This window comes from Mesoplodon mirus (genome assembly GCF_964341445.2).
Source record: "Mesoplodon mirus genome assembly, chromosome: 15".
In the NCBI taxonomy this organism is placed as follows: domain Eukaryota; kingdom Metazoa; phylum Chordata; class Mammalia; order Artiodactyla; family Ziphiidae; genus Mesoplodon; species Mesoplodon mirus.
Genome location: NC_138991.1, coordinates 67078856 through 67100034, shown reverse-complemented (window position 1 = coordinate 67100034; position 21179 = coordinate 67078856). Strand labels below are relative to the sequence as shown.

Here is a 21179-nt window from a genome sequence, read left to right as displayed (position 1 = left end):
TGTTTCCTACTTATATGATATTTCTGTTCATAACCTGGGGACAATAAGGAAATATATTCTAGAAATAAATGACCAGGAGTACTAACTACAAGTCTGTATATCCATAGGATACTTCATTCTGTCCAAAGAAGCTGTTTATGTAGGCTATAGATTGATCAGTATATCTAAATTTAAAAGTTTTAGCTAAGTGTAGATAATAATTGATATTATCCTACCATTAAGTTTGTAGTTAGTTAGAAAACATACTTGGCTTACTAAAAATCAAAACCTTCACCACAATGTGTTCATCTTTTATACACGTGATACTTTGGGGCTTTTTTTTTTTTTTTTTTTTTTTTGTGGTATGCAGGCCTCTCACTGCTGTGGCCTCTCCCGTTGCGGAGCACAGTCTCCGGACGCGCAGGCTCAGCGGCCATGGTTCACGGGCCCAGCCGCTCTGCGGCATGTGGGATCTTCCCGGACTGAGGTACGAACCCGTGTCCCCTGCATCGGCAGGCAGACTCTCAACCACTGCGCCACCAGAGAAGCCCACTTTGGGGCTTTTTTGGACTAAGGTTTACAAAATGATATAAAAGGGTCTGTGAAGTTGACTGAAAATGACCATTTTAAAAAGATAGTCACTGAGAAAAAGTCACTATTCAATAAATTCAAAGTCCAGAGTTTTAGGATTGAGTTATGCATTTAAGCAGGTGGCCAGATACTGAATGGATATGCTGTAGAAGTCAATTTACTTCCATGATATATTTTGAACTCCTCGTAAAAGATGGTGCAGCAAATAAAACATGAACAGGTCTCATTGGTTTGAATTTTCCCTGCTTATATTCATGGGTGTGATGTCAAAGTTATTTTTTACTGGCCTGCAAACAGATTTTCAAGACTTTCTTTGTTATTACAGGGAGAAAAGGTTATCAGGGATTATAAATATTCAAAATGATGACACTTGCAACATCTACACTGCCTGTAAATGATATTTATTAACGTGCTCTAATGTATAAACAGCTTTGTAATTTGACCTATTGAGTTCTTATTGTGTCCTGCTCTCAGCTGGGTTTCTGGTACTCAAAGGGGCGATCCTACTCCTAGGATCCCAGACCCAAGACACTCAGGGTCTCATTAGAGAGATGCAGAGGGGTGCCTCTTCATCCTGCCTTGTGGATTTCTCCATTGCCAGCTGGTTGATGTTAATTTTTGTCAGTAGAGGCCCGTTGCTGGGAGGGACGCTGCGGGAGAACGGTCTTGACTCCTCTTCCTGTTTTTGCCGGGCTTCCCTCTCCCTGTGCTCTGACGGTGCTCAGCGAACCTGCAGGACACCTGGTTGTGCTGAAGCCCGGTCAACTGCATGGCATCTCATGAACCACTTCTCAGTGGGCTCCACAGGTACCCAGCCAGCTTCCAGAAAGCCCCTCAGGCATCCCAGGGGGCAGTTTCCCAGCACGTTTCATCAGCAGCCTGCACGTGGCTTCCCAGCATGTCCTGCCAGCTCCCCAGGGGGAGAGTCCTCATGAGTTTCATAGGATCCCGCCTGCTCTGGGGCCAGCTCTGGTCTGTGTCACCCCAGTGAACTTCTCTGCCATCCAGTGGGTGACAGCCACACCCGGTTCAGTAAGTGCCTCTTCCAGATTGGATCCTCTTCAGGTCCTCTGCCTCAGCCGGAGCAGCAGTGGCTCTCCCCATCCTGGGTAGTCCTGTATCCTTCAGAGTTTGCTTTACCCTAGCTTTACCACTAGCAGTTAGTCCTCTGTTATTAGTTAATAACTATTTATATTAAACTTTCCCTGTTTAAATTACCCTGAGGTTTCTGTCTCCTGACTGGATTTTGACTGATACAGAGTTGGTACAGGAGCAGCCCCAGGAACTAGACCTGCAAAGAAGGGGTTTGGTCCTTCCCTTTGCTCGGGAGCAGTGCTGAGCTCCTTGCCCATGGGAAACAGGCTGCTGGTAATTCATAGCATGAAGTGGCATCACAAGAAATCAAGCTATCACATGGGTCTGGTGGTGAGGAAGCATCACCTAAAGCAAGCCTCTTGGGCGGCCAGGTGGCCGCTGCACTTGACGGTTGTGGCAGCAATGATGATACCAGGGCTGTGGTGTGGACGGTTCTCCTGAGCATCTGGGAGCATCACAGAAACCGACAAGCTCAGGACCTTTCACTCATAATCCAAGAACCAGAGTGCCCCCATGGCAGCCCCAAAAGAACCTGTTTCTTGTAGCTCCAGGGATTTGCTGCTGAAAGCAAACACAAACTTTAGTTGAATATGTTGGTGAGTTACAGCATAAGCTGAATTCACTTTATCACCACATTTCTTTTGCGAAAGTTTGGGTGTGTATTGGGACAGAACAGGATCCTGAAACTGGGAATGGAGATGTTGGCTTGGACCCAGATGAAACGCACATTCTTGATTCCCTAAATTACTCTGCCAGTGGATGAGCTGGCCCTCCTGTCTGAGGATGCTAGCCTTCCTTTCCTTGAAATCTCTGTGATAACCTCGCCTGGGACAGTGGCCTTGAAAGGGGATGTGTCTTCTCATCAAGACTCACCATAGCCATCCTGTAGCATGACTATGGTCCAATCCCAGCTTCTCTAGAGGGACAGGTGTACTCTGTGATCCAGGACAAAAAGCTTACACATGAAAAGAAGAGCACAATTTTGCTAACGTATATTGGCAGAATCTTGGGGGACAAGTCTGGGAGTGGATTTTAAATGAGGGCAGAATATAACACTAAGTTGGGCCAAATTCACTGATATGCATGCCTCTTTTATAGATTCTGGATTGATTTAATATGTTAGCTAATGAAGCTGGCGGTGACTCCAGCTGCTTTTTGGGTTGGCTGACTAAAACTTGGACTCAGTAGTAGCCTATGGTTAGTGAGACTCGATGCTAAGTCTTTCCTGATATCATGTTGGAGTAGGTTTGTCAGGTGTGTCCTGTGTGCCCCCAACTCTCACCTGCATTTCACAGGAAGGCCCAGAAGACATGTCCTTCACTAAGGCATAGAGTTAGGAATACATATTAGTGAAAGGAGCACCTGCATCCTTGAAAAGTTCCATGGCTGCTTTCCTTGGAGGCCAGACATGATCATGGGGCGATGCCACTCTTGAGATGGGCTCCCTGATTTCAGGGAGCTAACGGGATTCCAGAGGTCAAGTGGCAGCACTTAACTGCCAAAGACAGGGTGGGCACATCTCCTGTAAAAGGCCGCAGCAACATATCAGTAATCAGAATCTGATCGTTGTCTTCCTAAGAATGAAACAGATGGGCAGCCTACTAGTGTCTTGCTTGGTTTATATAATAGAAAAAAAAAATCACATGTTTTGTAGCCAAATATGTGACTTGAGCCACCACAGTGGAACATCCAAGGGTGTCACCCAGTTTCAAGACTTAAGTCGATTCACAAACCCACAGCTCCCTAACTGAAGGGGGGCTGGGTGTCCTTGAGGATGGACCCTGCATCATTGCAAGTACATGTCATAGGTCATCCTTGAAGCCTTTTCCAGAGAGGCCTGTGCCTTGAGGAAAAGGAAATGCCTAAACCTTTGGGATATTACTAGATACTAGCTCTGAGTTGATGCTGATCCTTAGAGTTCCCAAACGCCACTGTGGTCCACCAGTAAAAGTTGGGGCTTAGAGTCGTCAGGTGATAGATGGAGGCTTATCTTAAGGCTGACTCATAGTTTTTGCTTCATGTATTCTGGGGACTTGTTGTTATGTTCATGTACACTTATAATTGCTGTGTCTTCCTGATTTATTGACCCTTTCATCATCACAAAATGTCTCTCTTTGTCTCTAGGATTATTTCTTGTTTTTAAAGTCCTTTTTTCCTGACACTTATGCAGTCACTCTAGCTCCCTTACCCTTACTATTTCCATTATATACCTTTTTCTATACTTGTATTTTCAACCTATTTGTATCTTTGAATCTAGGGCATGTCTCTAGTCGGGTATACCTCTCATTTTTTTATCCCATCTGACAGTCTCTGCCTTTTGAATGTGGTGTTATTGTCTACTCACATTTAATGTCTTTAATGATATGGTTGGATTTACATATGCTGTTTTGCTGTTTGTTTTCTATTTGTCTCACGTCTTTTCTGTTCCTCTGTTCCTCCTTTGCTTCCTTCTTTTGTGTTAAATAAATAATTTTTAGTATGCCATTTTCATTCCTATGTTTCCTACTTTTTTTTCACTATTTTAAAAAGTTCTTTTCTTTGTAAACGTTATTTTCTAAGAGAACGCTAGAGATTACAACATACTCCTTAATTTCTCACAGTCTATTTCAGAATAATTTAACTTAAATCCAGTAATACACAGAAGTTTTGCTCCAATATATCTTCTTTTCCTCCCCTCAGGGGCAATTTCTATTGACTATTTGTTTCCCCTAAGTACTGGTCACACTTTCTTGTTTTTTGCACATCTCACAATTTTTTCTTGAATTTTGGACATTTTAGATAGTATAATAAATCTGGATTCTGACTTTTTCTCCTTGTGTTGTTGTTTTGGTTTTTTTGTTTCTTTACTTGGATTAACTCTTTCAAGCCTGTCTTCCCTGCAGTTTTCAGCCACTAATATCAGAGTTTCCCCCTTGTTTTATTTTTAAGCCTGGGATCAGCCCTGGGTGTGCATAGCTTAGAGTTCAACTGAAGATTGGCCAGAAGCTGTGCTCAAACACCTTGGTCCTCCAAGGCTTCCAGTCTCTGCTGAGGGATCTGTTGTGGGCTGGGCGGAACATTCAAACTTCAGGCTGTTTTCAGGTCTTCCCCAGCTCTTACTTTATGCTGAGCTCTCTTGTACCTTCATGTGCAGCCAAGGATGTGTGGGTGGCTTGGACCCTCTTATTTTTTTTTATTTATTTTTATTTTATTTTTTTGCTTTATAACAAATTTAATCAGTTATACATATACATATGTTCCCATATCCCCTCCCTTTTGCGTCTCCCTCCCACCCTCCCTATCCCACCCCTCCAGGCGGTCACAAAGCACCGAGCTGATCTCCCTGTGCTATGCGGCTGCTTCCCACTAGCTATCTACCTTACGTTTGGTAGTGTATATATGTCCATGCCGCTCTTTCACTTTGTTGGACCCTCTTAGGTCTAACGCTGCACATGCAAACATCCTCCAGTCAACTGAGGGTGTGGGAGGAGTTTATCAAGCCCCCTAGAGATGACCTACCTTCTGGAACTCCCCGTCAAGTCCCTGGCTAGTTGCTGGTTCATCAGTTGCCCCAAACAGGACCGTGAGCTCAGGCTAGTGGATCCACTGTCCTCCCTGTTTGCTTGCCACTGAGATCATCACCTTAACCATGCTCCAAATCACACGAGCCCTGCTCATCAGCAGCCGCAAACCTGCTGCTTTTCACAGCCCTCCCTGCTCTGTGGAGCTTCCGCGCTGACGGAGCTGGAGGAGGATGGGGACAGCCCAAGCAAGACCCAACAGACGTGTGGTGTCCTTGCCCGAAGTTCATTACTTTTCAGTTTGTTGTCTGTCTTTGGTTGACTTTCAGAATTTTTAAAGTTTTATCCAACTTTATCATTGCTTTTTGGAGAGAAGATGTGTCCATTTCCTCACTCCATCATGCTGTAAGCTATTTTTTCTCTTCTTTATACCTCTCTTTTCTACAATAAACATGTTTTTACTTTAATAGGAAAGAAATAAGAATAAAAGTGGTAATTATTTAAAAGGAATTTTTACGAAAGCAAATTCAACCTTACGTTTTAAGATCTACTTATACCTTCAGTTTTTGCCAACCTGACCTCATTCTTTGTGCAGATGGGCTTATGTGCAGAATGTGAAAACCTGGTGCCCATGAACACGCCCATCTGTGTGGTCTGTGAGGCTCCTCTCACTCCACAGCTGCAGCCACAGGCCAACCTCCGCTTGAAGGTAATGAAATGAGAATCTGTAAAAGTGTGAATAAAACACATAGAAATTAATGTTCGAACCATTAAACATCTTCTTCAGCTGATGGAATTGGCTAACAATTGATAAGCTAATACCTGTGAACAAAATCCATTCTCATTTTTGGAAAGGCATCTGCCCAAGAGTTTGACTTGCCAGTAGGATCTAAATATCAAGAGAGATACACAGAAATGTGTTCCCTGAACATGGATTTGGAGGACAAATTGCACTGCAGCTAACACAGACAATTGTTTACTTCATATATTTAAACTCGAACAGTGTAATCAATATTGACTTTTCATCTTGTCCTTAAAGTCACTTCATGTTTTCGTTTTCTTTGTTTGATTATGGGTCTCTATTACGTAGAAAAGAAGGATTACAACTAGTCACATGGATGAAAAAGTTAAGTATCATCACGAACATTAAAAAAATCTTGTTAGACAAATGACGTCATGCCGTGAAAATTTTTTTGGTAGAATTATTGAGCAAAATTGAAAAGATACAACTGTATCTTTTCTCCATTTTTAAATTTATAGTCCCATTCACCTCCTTTTTTACTTGACCTCAAGTAAAGCTCACTAGAGGATGAAATAGATTTAATAAAGATAACTTTGGGGATTAAAAAAGCAAGAATTTTTAGCAATAAGGGAAGTGCGTGGACTTAACGTACAATTAGAACTGTAACACTCTGAAAATGACCTTGTGGAGTCTATGCGGGCAAAGTTTATGAGAGAAAAGGTGAGTCCACTTTTTCTTACATGTCCCAGCTCCCTTTCACTGTGAAAAAAAATGTTCAAAAGTATCCCAGGCTAAGTAAACCTTCAGAAGTGAGATTCTGAAGAACTGGCTGGGCCAAAGTCAGGTAGATGAAAATTTACTCATCTTTTTGTTTGATGACTATTTTCAATCTTAAGAAACTTTAGAAGTCACTGCAGGAAGCCACCATACAGCCCTGGAGGCCCATCTCCAAACGTCCTATACTTGAGAGTGAGATACCAGCTTCTCTCTTGTTTAAGTCACCATGGTTTTGGCTGTTCTGTCAATCACAGCAGCACCTGTTCTCACTAATATTTACATTATCCGGGATATTTGAAGATAATATCATTTCGAACCCTTTGAACTATTCAAAACAGGGGGAATGGGGGTAAGTGTTGGCTGAGAGCCAAGTTCAGTATATATCATGTCACCTTCAGCATTTGAAATCCAGAGTTCTTCCCATGTTGTGGAGAGACAGGGGGTACAAAGGTATAAGTAAGTCCTCGGTTGAGGATAAACATAGGACTTCTATAGTGATTAGGAGGGTCAAATCCAGGAGTGACCCCTTTTTTGCCTTCTCTCTTTTTTTTAACATCTCTATTGGGGTATAATTGCTTTACAATGGTGTGTTAGTTTCTGCTTTATAACAAAGTGAATCAGTTATACATATACATATGTTCCCGTATCTCTTCCCTCTTGTGTCTCCCTCCCTCCCTCCCTCCCTATCCCACCCCTCTAGGTGGTCACAAAGCACCGAGCTGATCTCCCTGTGCTATGGGCTGCTTCCCACTAGCTATCTATTTTACATTTGGTAGTGTATATATGTCCATGCCGCTCTTTCACTTTGTCACAGCTTACCCTTCCCCGCTCCATGTCCTCAAGTCCATTCTCTACGTCTGCGTCTTTATTCCTGAGAGTGACCCCTTTTTAAAGTACAGTTTTGATGAGAGAGAGACAATCACTTGAAACTGATTTCTACTCTATTAATGGGCCAAAGGCAGAACATATACCTTATAATGAGGAAATCAATTGATAATTCAAAGATGAAATTTAGAAAATCAAGCCTGTTTGCCTTCTGATGTTGAGTTTTCAAAGGGAATCATGAAATTACTGAGTACCCAAGCTTCACATTAGCTAAAAATGCCTCAAATAGGCACAGCTTCAATAAAGGGCTCTCTGAAACATTAACTTTCTCAAGATGTTAGGAAATAATGATTTAGGGTACATTTATCATTATCTCCAGAAGTGAGAATCTCATGACCATTTCTGTTGGCACGGTGTTTTTTTTTCCCTGGTGTTTTGTCTGTTTTAACATTGGACTCATATGATTTACTATTGTTTTTAATAAAGACATGACTTCAACAGCTGTATGTCTTATACTGTTAGTTATACTGCTTTAGGTGTGCTGCTTTTACCAAAGCATTTGGGTCACTCTTGGCACTCCATCCTCTTCTTTTTTGTGTACTTTACCACGTACACAATGCATTCTGCACCCTAAGAATTTACTGGAATAAGTCTGAGCTCCCAGCAGTGCCAGGTGGCACAGGGAGTGGTGTGAGCCTGAGAAGCAGTCGCTGGACACCTGCTCTAGGGTCACTGAACAGGGACGATTAGGGGAAGGAGCCTGAGGAAGGAGCGAGGTCCCCAGGCAGCTGGCATCCCTCACCAAGGCACAGCCATGAACCTTCCTTCAGGTTCACCCAGTTTCTCTGGGTTCCACCTTGCCCCTCCCGTGCCAGCCCTCAGGTACTGAGGAGCTTTTTCAAAGGCACCTTTTGATGTGGCTTTACCAGCTGCTGCTTCCCGGACCACCCTCTAGGGCTCTGCTCACAGCATTCCCCGGGCTGTGACCCCTGCACCCACTGCCCCAATGATCTGGGCCCCCGCTTGCCATGGTGGCAGGGGGCACAGAGGAGGATTCGTCAGCTCTTGTCGGGGGCCAGGGCCAGGGATAGCTTTGAAGAGGGGGTATCATCTGAGCAGAAGTTGTGGGAGGCACAGGCATTTGCCATATGGGAAGGGGTGGGACAAAGAGAAGTGATGCGTGGGTGTGTGTCCAGGTATGAGGTGGAGGAGGGGGGCGTGCCAGAAAGATGCACAGAGACCAGAAACTGCAGGATGTGCTCCAAAACTTTGCAAGCAGTTGGGTTTCGTGAGCTGCAGAAATGCTGGCGGGGCCCGCGGGCTGTGGAAAATGGTGCCTTCTATACCCTTCTTTCCCCGTGGACCCTGGAGGGTTAAAAGCAAGGACGGCTTTTAATCAGACTTGATTTTTAGAGAGACCTTTGTCACCGTAACACCTGATCTGGTGGGAAATGCCTGATTTTTACGACGGGACATTCAGTATTGCTGCTACCCACAGAAGGACCCTGGTTGGAAATCTTCATCCCAGTGGCTTTCCCAGATGTTACAAGGGCGACAGATTTTTAGATCACATTCTCACCCAGAGAGCCTCCTCTGAGGTCAGTGGGAACACCTGTGTAAGCTGCTCACGGAAGCCAGCGTGCCTTCCCTCCCCAAAGCGCCAGCAAGGCCAGTTGATGCCTCCCTCCCATTTCTAGGTTGGTCTCCATCTCACTCCACAAAGTGCACAAAGCACCATCGGTCCTCTTCCTGCTGTGATGCAGACAGACCCACCCGCTGTGGCAGGCTTCTCTTGTGTTGATGTAAAGCCCTTGTCAACGCTGAGGAATTTTGCTGCATCAGATACTTTTTTCTACTGCCAGGATTAGAAGATACAGTAGCAGGAGTTTCTTCTTTTATCCTCTGGCCTGTATTTCAGAATAGGAGAGGATTTTACGTTTTTTTAAATTTTCTAGCTTTCAGTAACACGTGAAATAGTCCAAAGATACCCAATGAAGTGTGTAATTTCCCCACCCCACCTCTGTTTCTATCCCCTGAAATAACCAATGACAGCAGCTTAGTGAGTGTCCTTCTATGTATTTTTCTAGATGCACAGAAACATATTTATATATATTCACACATTTAAATTTGGTTTTGTTTGTTTGCCTCTTCCTGCCTCCCTCCCATTTCTTTCTTTCTTTTTTAAAAAAAAATATTTATTTATTTATGGCTGTGTTGGGTCTTCATTGCTGCCCACGGGCTTTCTCTAGTTGCAGAGAGAGGGTGCTACTCTTCGTTGCGGTGCGCGGGCTTCCATTGTGGTGGCTTCTCCTTGTTGCGGAGCACAGGCTCTAGGCGCGCGGGCTTCAGTAGTTGTGGCTCACGGGCTTAGTTGCTCTGCGGCATGTGGGATCTTCCCAGACCAGGGCTCGAACCTGTGTCCCCTGCATTGGCAGGTGGATTCTTAACCACTGTGCCACCAGGGAAGTCCCTCTTTCGTTCTTTCTTTCTTTCACTCTTTTACAAAAAACAAAGGCATCCCTTTGGCCGTTTTCTACAGTTGAAAACTAATGTCAGCATCTCCCCTTTCACCAGAACACATGAACTCTTTTAGAAAGAGACCTTCAGCTTCCTTCTGGCTCTAACTAGCAACACATGTTTTACCTCCAGGACTCCCCTTGTGTCTGGGGTTCCTGGAATCTGTGAGGTTTAGGGCTGGGATCCTCGTGAAGTCATTACTCTGAAAGAGATCTGATGATTCACACAGCGAGGTCACAGGTACCTCCTATGAGACCCCAGCCCCTCGCCCAATGATTCAGGGCTAATGCCAGTGTAACCACAGCTCTGTGTCAAGTTGACCTTGGCATCTTACAAAATCCTCTTTGAGATTAAGTTTGCCACTACCTACTGGTTTGTGTCAATTAAAGCTTATCATTTGGGAGATTAGAAAATTGTTCTCATCTTCCAGCTGCTTTGTAAGGAAAAGTGTTACCCCAGTGACTAAGCCGGGTCCACGAAATTGCTTGGAACCGTTCAACTGGTCAATGTGTTGCCAATGCTGTGGATGAGGCAGCAAATGAGGGTTTTGGCTTTTTATAAAGTGCTTGTTGTAAATGTTTAGGATCCTCAGTAAGGCTGTCTGGTGGTGGCCTGAGTCCCACATTGTCCCTACGGACATACATGAATCTATGATGTAGTGATTGTGATACAGGGTTTTTATCTGTGGGTCATGGTCACTGCTCTTCAAGAAGTGAGCCACGTGGTGTCAAAAAGCCACCCCAGGAACCATGAGGAAAACCTGTCGACCAAGAAGGCTGTGCTTACTGGACCGAATACAGTGAGATAAACCAGCACTTTGACCATCTTAGCAGCATCTCAGAAGAGAGAAGGTGGGGAAAGGTATTTATAGGGTTTCAGTACTGTGGTTGGGCGATTTTAAAGAGAATTTGACAGGAATGCAGCCTAAGGTAAACTGTGAGCTTTGGGAGATGAGGATGTGCCAGTGCAGTTTCACTGGTTGTGACAAATGCACCATCTGGTGCGGGATGTTCATACTGGGGGGTTGTGTGTGTGGACAGGGGTGTATATGGGAACTCCCTGTAATGTCTGCTCAGTTTTGACATGGACCTTAAACTGCTCTAAAATACAAAGATTATTAAATTCAAAAAAATTTTTTTTGAATTTTATTTTATTTATTTTTTTATACAGCAGGTTCTTATTAGTTATCTATTTTATACATGTTAGTGTATATATGTCAATCCCAGTCTCCCAATTCATCCCACCACCACCCCCCCCACTGCTTTCCCCGCTTGGTGTCCCTACGTTTGTTCTCTATGTCTGTGTCTCTATTTCTGCCCTGCAGACTGGTTCATCTGTACCATTTTTCTAGGTTCCACGTATATGCATTAATATACGATACTTATTTTTCTCTTTCTGACTTACTTCACTCTGTTTAAAGAGAGTTTTGCAAGGCAGTATTGGGATTGGGCAGAGTTATGTCATGCTAGTTGTTTTTTCTTTTAATAAATTTATTTATTTTAGGCTGCATCGGGTCTTCATTGCTACGTGCAGGCTTTCTCTAGTTGCGGTGAGCAGGGGCTACACTTTGTTGCGGTGCACAGGCTTCTCACTGTGGTGGTTTCTCTTGTTGAGGAGCACAGGCTCTAAGCATGAGGGCTCAGTAGTTGTGGCTCGTGGGCTCTAGAGCGCAGGCTCTGCAGTTGTGGCACACAGGCTTAGATGCTCCGCGGCATGTGGGATCTTCCTGGACCAGGTCTCGAGCCCATATCCCCTGCATTGGCAGGAGGATTCTTAACCACTGAGCCACCAAGGAAGCCCCTGTCATGCTAGTTTTCATTATTTATTTATTTTCATAAAAATTTCATATCTTTAAGGTGGTGATTTTTTTTGTTTTTTGGGGTTTTTTTTGCGGTACGCAGACCTATCACTGCTGTGGCCTGTCCCGTTGTGGAGCACAGGCTCCGGACGCGCAGCCTCAGTGGCCATGGCTCACAGGCCCAGCCGCTCTGCGGCATGTGGGATCTTCCCGGACCGGGGCACGAACCCGTGTCCGCTGCATCGGCAGTCGGACTCTCAACCACTGTGCCACCAGGGAAGCCCTCTTTCTCTTTTTTTTGAACAGTACTTTGATTTATTGGACTTAAAGAATTTACATACTAAATACTGAATAAGAGAAAGAAATAAAAAGCATGATTAAATAAGTATGAAACTTCTCAGTTCTGGCTTTCATGGCTTTCAGAGTATCATGCCTTGAAATAAAACCTTAAACTTGAATCAACCTACAGATGCCACTTCAAATCAGCACAGCTACATATGGTTTCCCTTTCTGCATGGTGTGTGTGTGTGTGTGTGTGTGTGTGTGTGTATTCAAACTTGTGTTCCATGTAAGTTATTTTGAAAGATAAGTTTTAGATCATGAAATCATCAGAATATCTGACTGCTAATCATCATGGTGGTAGATAATGTACCTCTTATATTATTCCACCTTATTAACACCCTTTTGTCCTAGTATGCTATACTATGCAGATGAATTGACAGGAAAAATGAATACATTTATCTGTGAAGAAATTAGAGAGCCTCCATGGAAACATGTATTTCTCATTCTCTGTTTTCAAGGAGAAAGTGATCTGCCGCACCTGCGGCACAGGGAACCCTACTCACCTGAGATACTGTGTCACCTGTGAGGGGCCCCTGCCTTCATCACAAGAGGTAGGTTGACTGCATGTGCCAGCCCTGTATTTTAATGGCTGATAAATGTTCAGCGTTAGTGATATGAAATATAGTCTGCAGAAGGGAGAGGAAGTTTGTAGGGGAAGAGAGGGGAGAGACCAAAAGAAGCTGCTCATGGTAAAGTGAAAGCAACATTTCTATGTTCACCAGTACAAAACTGTTTTCAAAGTCTTCATGGTGATTCAGTCAAGTTGGCAATTTCTTACAATTTCATTTAGTGACTGCATGGAAGGCTGGCGGCAGCCAGTGGGGTAGAGGCCGTTCACATTTCACTCACAGGCAGGCACGTCTGTGTGGACTGTGCCTGCTGTGTTTTTTGTTTTTGTTTTTGTTTTTGTTTTTAAGAAAAATTAAAGCTTTATTTTGGTAAAACATTTCAGATTCCCTCAGATCACAGCATATCAATAAGCAAAATGTACACATACTGATTTTATACTACATGTCAAGTCCCAAATTCCCGATCCTAGGAAAGCAAGTTGCAAAGTACAAGTGCTGGTAACAACTATAGGTAGTATTTTAAACAAAAATAAGTGAGTTTTCAGCACTTAAGTGAAATGAGGCTTTAATCAAAAAGAGACTCAATTCCACAGTGTGCCTGCTGTGTTTTGAAATTGAGAGCATGGTGGGCACCCATCGTTGGGTTTCCTGCCAGCCTAACTTGAGTGTTTAAAATGAAGGAATTTAAATATAGTGAATAGGTTCCGTGTAGCTGATCTGTTTTATGTTTATAAAATGTTCTGATGAAGTTTAAAATTACTTCCTGGTGGCTCTTGCCCTGGCCTAACAATCCCATGAAGAAGTTGGCATTTACTAGCCAATTTAGAAGGAAAATACTTGCTTCCTTGGGGCTGTTGTATAATATTTCTCTCTGTTTGGGGGGTTTGTTCTCATCTCGGAGCAGTTACTTGGGAAGCTGGACAAGCATGTGATGATCGGTGTAGTCAGCACGTTAGTATCAGCAGGCAGGGGGTTGCGATCCCGGGGCCGCCAACACAAAGTACCGCAAACCGAGTGGCTGGAAACAGCAGAATTTCATTGTCTCACAGTTTTGGGCACCTGAAGTCCAGAATCAAGATGCTGCCAGAGCCCTGTTGTCCATGACGCTCTAGGGAAGGGACTCTCTCCAGCTCCCTGTGGAGTGCATCACCCCAGTCACCTGGCCACCTTCTCCCTGTATGACTTCACACCCTCTTCCCTCTGGTGTGTGTCTCTCTGTCTCCCTTTTTTATAAGGACACCAGTCATACTGGATGAGGGCCCCCCTAATGACCTCATTTTATAATAACTTGATTACCTCTGTAAAGATCCTATTTCCAAATAAGGTCACATTTTTTAAGAAAAAATTTAACCCCAGGTGCTGGGGTTAGGACTCCTCTTTGGAGGAGACACAATTTACCTTTAAAAAAATCTTTGTTTTTCATATACTTGTAACTTCTTTTCTCTGCTTTTTATTTAAATTTTTCCTTTTAATTGTTGATTTACAACAATTCCCCCCTTAACAGGAAGGTTGGCCAAGATATCTTTTTTTTTTTTTTTTAATTGGCCACACCACGTGGCTTGTGGGATCTTAGTTCCCTACCGGGATCGGACCCATGCACCCCTGCTGTGGAAGCACAGAGTATTAACCACTAGATGGCCAGGGAATTCCCCAAGGTATCTGTTAATGCTGTATCTAATTACTGACAGTCTAAGACTAGCTGATTTGAAGGAACTCTTTTTGTTCCAAGTTTTATAGAGGTATTAAGCAATAAAACTCACCTATTTTAATTTTACAGGTTAATGACTGTTGGTAGTTATATACAGTCATTTAAACCACCACCACTGTAAAGATACGGAACAGTCCCGTTACCGTAAAAAGTTTCCTCATGTTCCTTGGCAGCTGAGCCCCTCCCATAATCACCAGCCCCAGAAAATACTCATCCCTTTGGACACTGTGGCATTGCCTTTTAAGGAAGTATGTAGCTCTTGTGTGTGTGTGTTTGATTTCCTTCACTAACCATAATGTTTTGAGGTTCATTCATGTTGTATGTATTAATTTTTAAAAATTTTTGATAATTGAGTACTATTCCACCGTATGGATATAATATAACGAATTCATCCATTCACCAGTTAACAGGGACTTGGGTTGTTTCCAGTTTCAGGCTATTATGAATAATGCTGCTGTGAACATTCCACATGCAAGTTTATGTGTGGACGTAGTTTTCATTTCTCTTGGGTCAATACATAGGACTGGGATTGCTGGTTCCATCTAAGTTCCTCTTTAATTTTATAAACTATTGCCGTACTTTTTCCCCAAAGTGTCTGTACCGTTTTACATTCCTACCAGTGAGATACGGAGGTTCCAGTTTCTCTGCACTGTCACCAATGCTTGGTATTATCAGGCATTTTTTTCATGACATCCCCTCTTTACCATTTTAATGTCTGTAGGATCTGTAGTGTGACCACCTCTTTCATTCCAGATGTTTGTAATTTGTGTTCTCAGTTTCCTCTCTCTCTCTCTCATCCTTTCTCTGCCTTTTCTCTCTTTTTCTCAGTCTCTCTCTCCAGCTAGAGACTTACAATTTTTAAAATATTTATTTATTTATTTTTGGCTGTGTTGGGTCTTCGTTGCATGTAGGCTTTCTCTAGTTGCGGCGAGGGGGGCTACTCTTCGTTGCGGTGTGTGGGCTTCTCGTTGTGGTGGCTTCTCTTGCTGTGGAGCACGGGCTCTAGGTGCACAGGCTTCAGTAGTTGTGGCACATGGGCTCAGTAGTTGTGGCTCGCGAGCTCTAGAGCACAGGCTCAGTAGTTGTGGCGCATTGGCATGTGGCTCCTTGGCATGTGGGATCTTCCCAGACCAGGGCTCGAACCCGTGTACCCTGCATTGGCAGGTGGATTCTTAACCCCTGCACCACCAGGGAAGTCCCATAGAGACTTAAAACTTTTATTGATCTTTTCAGAGAACTAGCTTCTGGTTCATTGATTTTCTCTATTTTTTGGTTTCGTTTTTTGGAATTTTGCTCTTTATTGTTTCCTTCTCTTTGTTTTAGATTTTATTTAATATTCTCTTTCTGATTTCTTAAGATGAGAATTCAAATCTTTGATTTAAAATTTTTCTTCTTGGGCTTCCCTGGTGGCGCAGTGGTTGAGAGTCCGCCTGCCGATGCAGGGGACATGGGTTCATGCCCCAGTCCGGGAAGATCCCACATGCCGCGGAGCGGCTGGGCCCGTGAGCCATGGCCGCTGAGCCTGCACGTCTGGAGCCTGTGCTCCGCAACAGGAGAGGCCACAACAGTGAGAGGCCCGCATACTGCAAAACAAAACAAAACAAATAATAATAATAAAAAAAAATAATAAAATTTTTCTTCTTTTTAAAAAGAGACTACAAATTTATCTCTAAGAACTTCTTTAGCAATGTTCCACAAATTTATGTAATTGTATTTTTATTATAATTCAGTTTAGTTTTATTAAAATTTTATTAAAGTATATTTTCTAACATCCCTTGTGATTTCTCCTTTGACCTATGATTTATTTATAGGTTGGTTGTTTAATTTCCAAATATATGGGGTTTCCCTTATCTTATTGTTACTCATTTATAACCCTGTATGATTTGAGTTATTTTCAGTCAATGAAAATTGTTTTATGGCCCAGTATATAGTCTAACCTGGAAAACATACCAGCTGCACTTAAAAGTGTGTTCTGTCATTGTGGGTATTCTATGAATGTCAATGAAGTCAAAGTGTAATGTTGCACAGATCTTATATGTCTTTGCTGATCATATTCTAATTGTTCTGATAAATGCTGAGAAAGGGGTATTAAAACCTCCAACAATGATTCTGGAATTGTTTACTTCTGTCTTTAATTCTGTCACTTTTTGCATCATGTATTTTGTTAAGCACATAAACATTTTTTATTGTTATGTCTTCCTGGTGAATCTAACCTTTATTGTTATGAAATTTCCCTCTTTATCTCTTGTAATACATTTTTCCCCTAAACTTGTTTCATCCTATATTGATACAGAACCACTCCAGCCTTCTTTTTTATTGTTTACATGGAATATTTTTATCTATCTATTTACTTTCAGCCTACATAGTTGGACCTTGTCTGTGGCTTCCATATAGTTGTTTTTCCTTTTTATTTTTTAAATTTTTAAATTTTGTTTTTCCTTTCTAAAAAAAAAATCCACTGTGATAATTTCTGCCTTTTAAGTGGAATGTTTTGTCCATCAAAGGTTAATATAATTATTGATATGTTTGGGTTTTGATCTACCATTTTATTATTGATGATGATGATGATTATTATTATTATTATTTTTTTCTGTATGCGGGCTTCTCACTGTTGTGGCCTCTCCCATTGCGGAGCACAGGCTCCAGACGTGCAGGCTCAGCGGCCACGGCTCACGGGCCCAGCCGCTCCACGGCACGTGGGATCTTCCCGGACCGGGGCACGAACCCGTGTCCCCTGCATCGGCAGGTGGACTCTCAACCACTGCGCCACCAGGGAAGCCCTTATTATTGATTATTGATTTTTATTTTTCCCATCAGTTTTGTTTCCTTTGTTCCTACTTTCTTGCCTTTTGGGGGTTTTTGAATACTTTTTAGAATTATATTTTAATTTTCTTGTTGGCTTTTTAGCTGTATTTCTTGGCATTATTTTTTAGTAGTTGCCCTAGTGATTAAAATATACATTTTTAACTTTTTAGTCTAATTATTTATTATTGTACCACATCAGGTTAAATACAGAAATCTTGCAACTATATAGGTTCATATCCTTTCCCCCATCCTTTATGTTACAGTTATACATATTACACTTTTATACATCATAAACCCTTCAAGAATGTTGTGGTTTATGTTTTAAACAATTGTATGGCTTATAAAGAAATTAAGAGAAAAAAGAATATATATATATACACATATACGTATGAATGTATATATGTATAACTGAATCACTGTGCATTTCAATGAAAGGTCTGAAGTCTTTATATTTAGAAACCCAGATTAGCAAGTTTTGTATCAAAACCCTGCTTTAACAGCAGGACAAATTGAAATCTAAGTCTGAAGGAAAAGTTTCCAAAGGGTTTCTCCTTTGATTTTATCCCAAAGAGTCTTCCTTTAATTGCACATAAATGGTGCGAGGATAAGTATATACTAAAGGGGTCTTCTTAGAATCTGTGGATGTTGGGAGCTGGTGTAGCCTCTTTCTGGATAGATGTCTGTTTTAGGACAACAGAGCAGTCCCTGAAGTAAAACAGGATACACTGGGCGCATAGTTTTCTTTGAGGAAAAATTATCCTTAGTAAACACTTCCTGTAATGTGTGCACACATTCCGTTATCAGTGGAGTCAGTTACTCATTGATCGATTGATTCATTCAGTAACTACTTGAATGGCTCCCAGGTGCCAGTGTCCCAGGTCCTGTGCTTGTGGGGAAAAGTGTGAAATGAGAGTCCTTTCCCTTCAGGAAATCAGGTCTAGTGGGAAGGAAGCTGACACAGGGAGCCTGACCCTGTGCTGAGCACTCCTGCGGACTGCGCTGCGCCTAACCAGGTGAAATCCCGCCGCAGGAGCGCCCCGTGAGGGAGCCACTGTGTTGAAGGGGCTGCATGGAGTCGTGGATGAAAGCCAGGTTATAGCGTAGAATCGGCTGGCCTGGGTTCAGATCGCGGGGCTCACCCCCTCGGTGCCTCGCTTTCCCTCATCTGTAAACAGAGCCGACCAGGGCGCCCGCGGGCCAGCTCTGCCGGGGGGGTTAGCAGCCGGAGCAAAGATTCTAGTCCAGGTCCGCCTGCCAGAGTCTCAGAAAGTCTCACGAGACAATCCCAACTCCCTCCCGCGAAGAAAATAATTCTTCTCCTGTGTCAGGGGTGGCAAGTAAGTTGACGTTGCCAGATGGAAACCAGAGTCCGAAGGAGAGAGCGTGAGCCTCAGCCGTGACCCCTCAGGCCGCCCCCTCTCCTCGGGCTTTTTCTCTAGTAACATCCTCACAGCGAGGGCGGTGGGCACGCTGCCTTTGGCGTCCCAGGTAACGGGAGCCTCAAGATAGGTGAGGCACCAGTTTCATCGACTTTCCATGAAGGAGCGCACGCTCTTTGTTCTAATTTATCCGCTGGTGAAGCTCATCATAGTTTTACTCTTTGGGCCAGAAGTACCACCGTATTTCCAGGTTTGCACTGGTCTGGGGCTTCCTTCTCTTCTGGATTGGGAGGGGGATTGGAGTATTGACCCGCCTGTACGTCCCTGTGTCCACCCGTCCACGTGAGAGCAGGGGAAGCTTGCTTCGGAGCCTCCATGGGTTGTTTTTTTTTTTTTTTTTTTGCGATATGCGGGCCTCTCACTGTTGTGGCCTCCCCAGTTGCGGGGCACAGGCTCCGGACGCGCAGGCTCAGCGGCCATGGCTCACAGGCCCAGCCGCTCCGCGGCATGTGGGATCTTCCCGGACCGGGGCACGAACCCGTGTCCCCTGTATCGGCAGGCGGACTCTCAATCACTGCGCCACCAGGGAAGCCCTCCATGGGGGTTTTAACACAGCTTCTCTGTGCCTCAGGGCCCCGCCCCCACCACCCCGAGCCAGGCTCCTCCCTTCCACAGGCTTGCTGAAATCGCTTCTTGGGATTTGGGTCCTAGCCCCTATTTCCCTAAGAATCTGCAGACAGAGATCATTAGTTCTCTCAAATTGAGAAGGTCTCTCATTGCTGTTCTCATCTGCATTTTTTGAGGTTAAAACTTTTCACTCATCTATTGACTCCTGGTGTTTTCTTCTTTTATGAATTGTCTGCTTACCTTTTTAATGAAACACTCAGAATTATTTATTGGAGTAAGGGTCACATGTAAATAATGCAAGAGGTTTTGTGTGAAGGGTTAGTCTCCCTTCCCATCCTAGTCCCACGGCTCCTACCCCCAGAAGTAATCACTGTTACCCACTTTCTGAGGTCTTCTTTCAGCCATTAGATGCATTAATAAGTAACTGGTAGTTTAATATGAACACAGACCCAGTTCTTTGCTCCTAGCAGTGTATCTCGTTACTAACCTCCTCATTTTTTTCTGCTGTCTGTATGTCCTGTGGTGTGTTCAGACCATCCCCTGGTGCTGGACGTTTAGGGCTGGCTCTTTCCAGTTATTTCCTCTAAAGCCACAATCCTGCAGGGAATGGCCTTGAATATACGTCTTTGTGAATTTGTCCATCTGTAGGATAAATTCTAGAAGGTAGAATTACAGGGTGAGAGGGTATGGGCGTGTGTTCTTTGGATGGCTGCAGATTGTATGGTATGGGCGTAATTTGTATGGGAAAATTGTGTCTCTGATATTCATGAAAATATAAAAGTATTTTCTATCCTCTAGCCTGGCGTTGCAACTTGCTACTCCGTTTGTTATAAATGTGGAGCCAGCAATCACCCAACTGCACGATTCTGTGGCTCCTGTGGTATTTGCGTGAAGTCCTTGGCAAGACCTAGTGTGGAGAGCAGCTTGGCTCCAGCTGCTGGAGAACCTGGCCCTTTTGCTGAGGTGAGGCCTCCGTGGTAGTAAGAACTGGACCCAGGAAGGGGTTGTGACTCTGAATTTGTGTTCTCGACCCTGTGAGCCAACCCAGGGGAAGATAGCTGAAACACTTAGACCTTTCTCATGGACTTTCAACTGGGTGTGTAAATAACTTCAATCACATTATGTTTTAAACACTCGAGTGACTTCTTCAGAATTCAAAGATGTAAATATGCATTTATCTGTAGAAAATCGAGGTCTAACTGCATGTGCAAGGTAATAGATGTAATGTCATTAGGGAGCTTTAAAATATGTGGGATAGAATGTACTCTCGTCTCATGAATTTCTTATGTAGCGCGCCAAGAACTTTCCCCCTGCTCTTTTATATTTTAGAAAACTTATATTGGGTTCGTAAAATTGCTTTCGCCACTTATAACAACTGGGCATATTGAAGGAAAATCTCACAAGGTTATTTTCAGAAGGACTTAATCTGTAACCAGCTTTGTGTTAGACTTTTATGAATTTGTCTAAGCTACAGAAAGACTTTTTGGGTTTCTTCTCCTCTTTAGATTCTTCAAATCTCTTCATTAGAAGAATTTGAAGATTGATGATTGTTAGAGAGAATGCACGTGCACTCAGCAACTTTGCATTCATTTTTAGGGAGTTCATGGTTTCTTAACCCAAATGAAAACACTTGCAGATCCCAGGACTGCCAATAACCGAGGTGGCACCTTTGTGCAAATGAGACATGGTGTCTTTTTTCTCAAGACAATTGACTGCCATCTGTTAGAAATGGATTGTAATTTACTAATTTTGTTAGACATTTTCTTTTACCATAAAAATTGTCCTAATAAATATGCAAACATACAATGTCCACTATGTGAATATTACCCCTTTAGATGCAGTGCTTTTGTGCAGTGTGCAATGTACATATCCTTGCATGGTGGTCCTCTCAGGTCCCCAGGCCCAGATGCAGGAGAGTGTCTCAG

General features: G+C 43.3%; 1 protein-coding gene across 1 annotated transcript in view; it reads left to right on the top strand.

Annotated features, from left to right (window-relative positions):
- DZANK1 (double zinc ribbon and ankyrin repeat domains 1) overlaps positions 1-21179 on the top strand; it is a 65720-nt gene that overhangs the window by 23034 nt on the left and 21507 nt on the right. The window contains exons 9-11 of the mRNA XM_082645503.1: positions 5761-5874; positions 12625-12717; positions 20053-20217. Coding sequence (XP_082501629.1) covers positions 5761-5874; positions 12625-12717; positions 20053-20217 — 372 coding nt within the window. The remainder of the gene's footprint in view (positions 1-5760; positions 5875-12624; positions 12718-20052; positions 20218-21179) is intronic.